The 6,000-nt window shown below is 43.6% G+C and overlaps 1 protein-coding gene across 6 annotated transcripts in view; it reads left to right on the top strand.

The window, feature by feature from the left end:
• The first annotated feature begins 482 nt into the window (after window positions 1-482).
• BTRC (beta-transducin repeat containing E3 ubiquitin protein ligase) overlaps window positions 483-6,000 on the top strand; it is a 120,079-nt gene continuing 114,561 nt past the window's right edge. For 3 of the 6 annotated variants that reach the window (XM_040070782.2, XM_040070785.2, XM_040070784.2), the window contains exon 1: window positions 483-623. In XM_040070782.2, the coding sequence (XP_039926716.1) occupies window positions 576-623 (48 nt within the window). In that variant the 5' untranslated portion in view covers window positions 483-575. The remainder of the gene's footprint in view (window positions 624-6,000) is intronic. The other 3 variants (XM_040070787.2, XM_040070783.2, XM_040070786.2) reach the window with 3 other exon arrangements.

Here is a 6,000-nt window from a genome sequence, read left to right as displayed (position 1 = left end):
CGAGGCTCTGTTTAGGTTTACCAGCAACAATCGGCTCCAACACGGACGCTGCGCGAACACGGAGCGCAGCCGGAGCAAAGCGTGGGAGAGCCGACATCTCCTGCGGAGCATTGCGGGGCTGTGGCTCAGGAACCAGCCGCACCTTCCAGCCCAGGGAAGGTCTGGAGCTGGAAACTGCCCACACGGCACCTGCAGGACGCGCGTCCTCATCTCCCTCCCTCGCCCGCCCAGCGCGGCCGCGTCCATCCCACCTCGGCCCGCACCTCGCACCGTCACGGCGCCATGTCACTACAACCCCCATCGGCCCCCTGCACTGCACATAACGCATGCGCCAGCTGGCTCCCAGCGTGCCCCCCTTCCGGAGCCTGCCGGGATTTGTAGTTTTATTCCGCCGACGGAACCTTTGCCAGGGACGTGGCCGGGGACTCCATTTCCCGTGGGCCTGCGGAGCGGCGCACGCGCCGTGCGGACAGCGGGGCGAGGTGGGGGGGCGCGGGGCAGCGCAGGTTCCCGTCTGCGCTGGCTGCGGCCTTCACTGAGCGGGGGGGGCGGCCCCGGCCCGGCCCCGCAGGACGATGGACCCGGCTGAGGCCGTCCTGCAGGAGAAGGCGCTCAAGTTTATGGTGAGGGGCCGCGGGGGTTGGCGGAGGCGGCGGGGGAGAATGGGCACCTCTGTCTATGGAGCGGCTGCGGGGGGGGCGAGATGGAGCGGGGGGCAGTGGGGAAGGGGACTCGGGCCTTAGGGCTGGGCTGGGCTGGGCCGGGCCGGAGGGCGCTGGGCTGACGGGCGGGGGAAGGTGGCGAGCGGGGCCCGGGGAGGGGGCGGCCTGCCTGCGGGGAGGGCAGGGAGCAGGGTCCCCAGATCCGGGCAAAGGGAGCATTGGGAGGAGGGGGAGGGGGCTGTAGGTGCCACCTGAGAGCGGGAGAAGTTAAACTGGAGTGAGGCAGGACCTGGCAAAGGGGCCCACAGGCACCGGCAGGCTTTGCGCGTGTAATTCTTGGATTTTTTTTCTTTATTTGTGCACCTTAGACTGTCCTTCTGTACTGCTCACTATCCCTCTGTACTCTTGTTTTTCCTCCTACTGCATGATCTCTAAATACTGGCACTTGCGTGTTTCATCTGCTGCTGCAGCAGTATATCAGTGATAGTGACTGCGGGGAGCACGTACATTGTTTAGGTTTTGAGCTGGCCTTTGGTATGGAAAACAGTACGTGCATCCAAGATGCTCTTCAAAAATGGCCAATTTCCATAGATTTGAGGCATTGTGCATTTAAACTGTAGCTTCATTCTCTTTTTCTTCCTTTGTTGATATTTCTAGCGTTTTGGCCAGAAATGTTAAATTTAGAAATGAAAAAGAAGGGTTGCCAACTAAACTGAATGCAAATTTCAGGTGCCCCAAACTGTTCTTTCCCTGAGGTTATAATTTAAATGACTGGCAACACTTGCTAAAAGTTTGTTTTGGATTAGTGCTTCTAGTGGCACAGAATTAAACTTGAGCTCATCAGGAAGAAGGAATCTATTAAATCTTCAGAACATATGCTCAGAATGAAACTGTGGAAACTCTAGTTGCAAATTTTAATTTCGAATTGAGCTTTGAAACACTTGTTTGGCTTTTGGTTTTTAATCTGGAAGAACTTGTTTCTCACTTGAGACTTTTTGACCCGTCTGTTAGTAGTCTCCAAGTTTGCCAGATTTATGGAGTCTCAGCTAGGTGAAGTGGAAAAATGCTATGGACACCTAAATAGGCAAGGTAGCAATTAGTAATAATGAATGGCCCTCTTTGCTGTGGCATTGGCCAAAGGAGTGTCCCAGATCCTGCTGCACGTGTGTTTGGCCAAGCTTGGTAATTACAACCTGCCTCTTGATAGTGAGTTTCACATCCCAAAAAGTTTTTGCTGAAACATTCCTTTCTGCTGCCAGAGGGTATTGTGAACATGCTGCGTTGACTTCTCATACATTACTTTTTTCACCCCCTGTGCTAAGATTCTCATTCATGGGCTTAGTCCAGGTGGTTTGAGATCATCTGTAGGATTGGGCCTGGAGGCTGAGGGAGTCCCTGTCCATCCTGCAGTTGATAGTGTCCCATTCAAACAGTAGAGCTCCCTGACACTGGGGAGAGGCATGACCATGAGAGGAAGCTGCTCTTCTGGGATATGCATCTCTTAAGAGCACCAAATAAAAGGAAGAATTATGGAGACCAGGCTGCACTGAGAGCTAAAAGCTAACCCATGTTCTTTCATGTTTTATTAAAGTGCCTTTTGTATGTAAAATGCTTGTAAAGCATGCAGTGAAAGATGTGGCTTCCCTCTGCCCACTCTGAACTTTTTAGGGTATTTTTGCTTGCAGGTTGAGGGTAGAGTAAGCAAAGGTTTTTGTTAAGCACATCTCAGGCTTTTGCTTTAGCGTGCATCCGTCCACAATGCAGCTCTTAATTAAATTTTGCGGATGGACTGGAGTGTTTGTCAGAGTTGGTGGGGTGTTCTGGAAGGGTGGCACCGGTGGATACATCAGGATACATGAGGAATCAGTTGCGAGTATCATCTTGGCCCTCCTCAGAAATGTCTTTTCTCTGCCTTGTGGCGCTCAGACAGTGCTCAGGCACTGCAGTAATGGCACTGGTACAGTTATTCACACAGGGGTGCAGATCAGCTCGTGCATCCTCTCAGCTAATGCTGAATCATTCACACTAGATTACCTTGTCTATCTGAGTGTGTGATGTGCTTCATTTGCATCTTCCTTGTTAGGTGGCTCACAGTTTGGCTCGAGGTGGGCTTTACTATTAATTATTGATTTTCCCTGAGAGCTTCCCAAGGAGCATTGTAGGTAAATATTCAAATACATTTTGGAGGTATGAGGCCTGTTATCAAAGGCAGGAGGGACTGTTTTGGTTTTGATATGTGTTTGGGGTAGGTTTCATTTCATGTTGAAAAGCAATCCTCTAGGTGGTAGTTTGTTTATGCTTCTCTAGAAAATAACACTTTTTTTCCACGTAAAAATGTCAGTACTTAATTTTTGACATTGACTTTGAGCAGCTCTCTTGAATCACAAGGTATCAAGCAAGATGGACCTGGTGACTTGATTTTCATTTTAACGTCCAGCTAACAGAAAAGTGTAATGGGAAAGCTTCATCCAGTGCTAGTATTACAAATGAAATTATTTGGCTTTAAAGCCTCTATATTTGATGCTTTGAGAGACAAACAGTACTCTGTTGTTCTTCTGTATGCTCATGTCTGTGCAGTTTTTTGATGGGAGTAGAAAGCAGCTGCCTTCTCACTGGTGTTGGCTGGATTACTTTGCCAATTCAGCAGTATTGGATTTAACAGATATCTGCCAGTTTCCTGGTTGTCTGTGGTCAGGTACAATATGTATAATCTAACACTTTAAGGTTTAGGTTATTAATTTAATTTCTCTTGCTTGCTGAATTTACCTCTATGTCTTAATAAGAGCTAATTTATTCCTGATATTAAATTGCTGTGTATTAACACTACATAATACTAAGCAACTGCTCACAAGGGAGGACTGTTTTTGCTAGTGAATGAGTGTGTTGTATCATCTGTTCTGCACATCATTTTTCAAAAGTTTTGTGGGAGGTTTTTGTTTTGGTTTGGTTTTTTTTTGAATGAAAGATGGTTCATAGATTTAAAATACAATCTTTTAAATTAAATAGTCCAGTGTTCTGCAGCTGCAGCAAGGATCCTACCAGAATGGAACGTGTCTTAGTTCACTTCAGCCTCTTTTCTTTTTTTGTACAGTCCTACTGATGAAAGTACACTCTTTCTGAGGTACAGTGTATAAGAGACTGATGCACAAGCTAAAGAGAGAGGTGACTGTTCCCATTAACCTAAAAAAATGCACATAAAAGTCCCACCCGAAGCCCCTTGCCATAGAGAGCTCTGCTTTTATGCATTCAGGAATATGGGATTTCCATAGTCATAGTCATTTACAAAAGAACAAGAAATCGAGGTGCCCAGTAAGTAACTTTCAAGTTTGAATAAGTGTTTGAAACTGTAGATGGAGTGTTTAAAGTGTGACTGTGATAGGCTCAACTGAGACTTTGATTAAATGTCATATAAAGTAAACTACATAAGCCTGCATAGAATAGTAGATATTTTTTCAAACTAGCTTCAAATGGTTCTGTTAAGTATACGAATGTTCTGATGATTATCTTTTTAATTAAAATGAGAAATCTTTGTTTAAAGTGGCATTCTTTTTTACAGCCTGTTACAGTCTCTGTAACAATCATTTCTTAAGTCTGAACGTTTTTAATTCCAGGAATCCATTTATATAAAACTATGTTTAGACTTAATTAAGGAATGATTCTTACAAAGCTTGTAAATAGCCAGGAAAAAAGGGACAGAAAATAAAACTGACATTCACACTTAACAGAATGATTGTTACAAGGTATGTAATATGCTATAAAAATACAATAAAGCCCTTTTTATAAGAGTTCATATTTTTTGTTCCTCATTTCGAAAGGTATTTAAGAAAAATATCAAAGCTCTATGAAGCGACATCTGTTTTCTTGAATGGACTAGTGACAACTTCAGTTGTGTTTAATTAGCAGTGCTTGGAATAGTACCTGACCACTTTGGGGTCCCGTCTAGGACCATTTGAGAGGCAAAAGCGTGATCCTTAGAAGAGTTTCACTTTCTCAGTTTATATGAATTGATTATTTTGCAATAATTCACTTAATTTCCTGGCTCATTTGTAAGAAGAAGTCAGTCTGAGTGTTTGTGGTTTTTTTCTGTTTCACTCCCAAAATACCATTTTCCTTTTGGTTTCGAATGATCAGATTCTAGGAATGATCAGATTCTAGGAACCTAGGAACTGCTGATAGGCCTTCCAGTTTCACAAGAGAACCAGAGCCTTCTGATTGTGTTTTAAAATGCATCTGTGGGTTGTTTTTTGGTTGTGAGGTTTCTTTGGGGGTTTCTGTTTTGTTTTTGTTTTTTGGGTTTTTTTCTGTGATTTTTTTGTGGTTGGGTTTTTTTGGTTTTTTTTTGATTGTGGCTTGTTTTATTTTGTAATGAGGGAAAACTCTGAAGTTCATAAATTTTTGTATTTGCATGTTTGTGGGAGCTCCCACATAACTGGCAGGTAATATAGTAAAGAACAGTGAGTGTAATTGAATGCTGAAGTGTAATAAAGTTAGAATTTTTTTTTCCTGCTGTGTGCATGTGTAAATATGGATCAGACGGACAAAGGCTTATACTTTAAAAGAGGCTCTGCTTGCACTGAACCTATGTCATTCATGGTGTCAATAGGACCAGGATTTTTAAGACCTATTATTTGTTAGCTATTAAAAAAAACCCAAAAAAACAACCACCTTTGAGAACCTTGCAATCTTCCCAGTAACATATTTGTGTCATGGACATTGTGGCAGAGAACCCTGGGTATCCAAAGCAAGGATGTCATGAAATCAGTGAGAATAATTTTGTAAGGGGGCATAGCAGAGCATTGCCTCTTAAATGTGGAGTTGCAAATCCTGCTTGGATATTAAACATACACTTACCAGTTTTTTTCAATGGTACTGAAATAGCAGCCTGGTTTTTTGGGTGTTTGTTGGGACTAGTATATTGTATGGAAAACATTGATTAATTTCTTCCACCCCAAACTTCATGCTGTAGATTTTTCTGCACTCGATTCAGGCCTTTGGTACTTCAGTAACTTCACCCTCACTTCTCTGGTAATGTTTCATTTCAGCCACTTTGCTCCATTAAATGTATGCAATTAGAAAAGCAAATGGCAAATTTGCCATCGCATCACTGAAGTATTTAGTTTCATAGACTTAAAAAGCCAAATTTGTTGCACCATGCTCTCCACACTGTAATATGTACTATAAACATCAGAGAGAATAGGCTGACCTTAATATTTGCTTCTCAGACTAAATCGCCGCCTTGCAGCAGTTATTTCCCACTGAATAAAAAGTTTAATTTCACGCCCTGATTAGTGCTAGTATGTGCAGGTGGATATTTATTTTATGCAGCTAAACTAATCTG

This window comes from Hirundo rustica, chromosome 8, assembly GCF_015227805.2.
Source record: "Hirundo rustica isolate bHirRus1 chromosome 8, bHirRus1.pri.v3, whole genome shotgun sequence".
Taxonomy (NCBI): domain Eukaryota; kingdom Metazoa; phylum Chordata; class Aves; order Passeriformes; family Hirundinidae; genus Hirundo; species Hirundo rustica.
The sequence above is the reverse complement of the archived record's forward strand: the minus strand, read 5'-3'. Positions and strand labels throughout refer to the sequence as shown.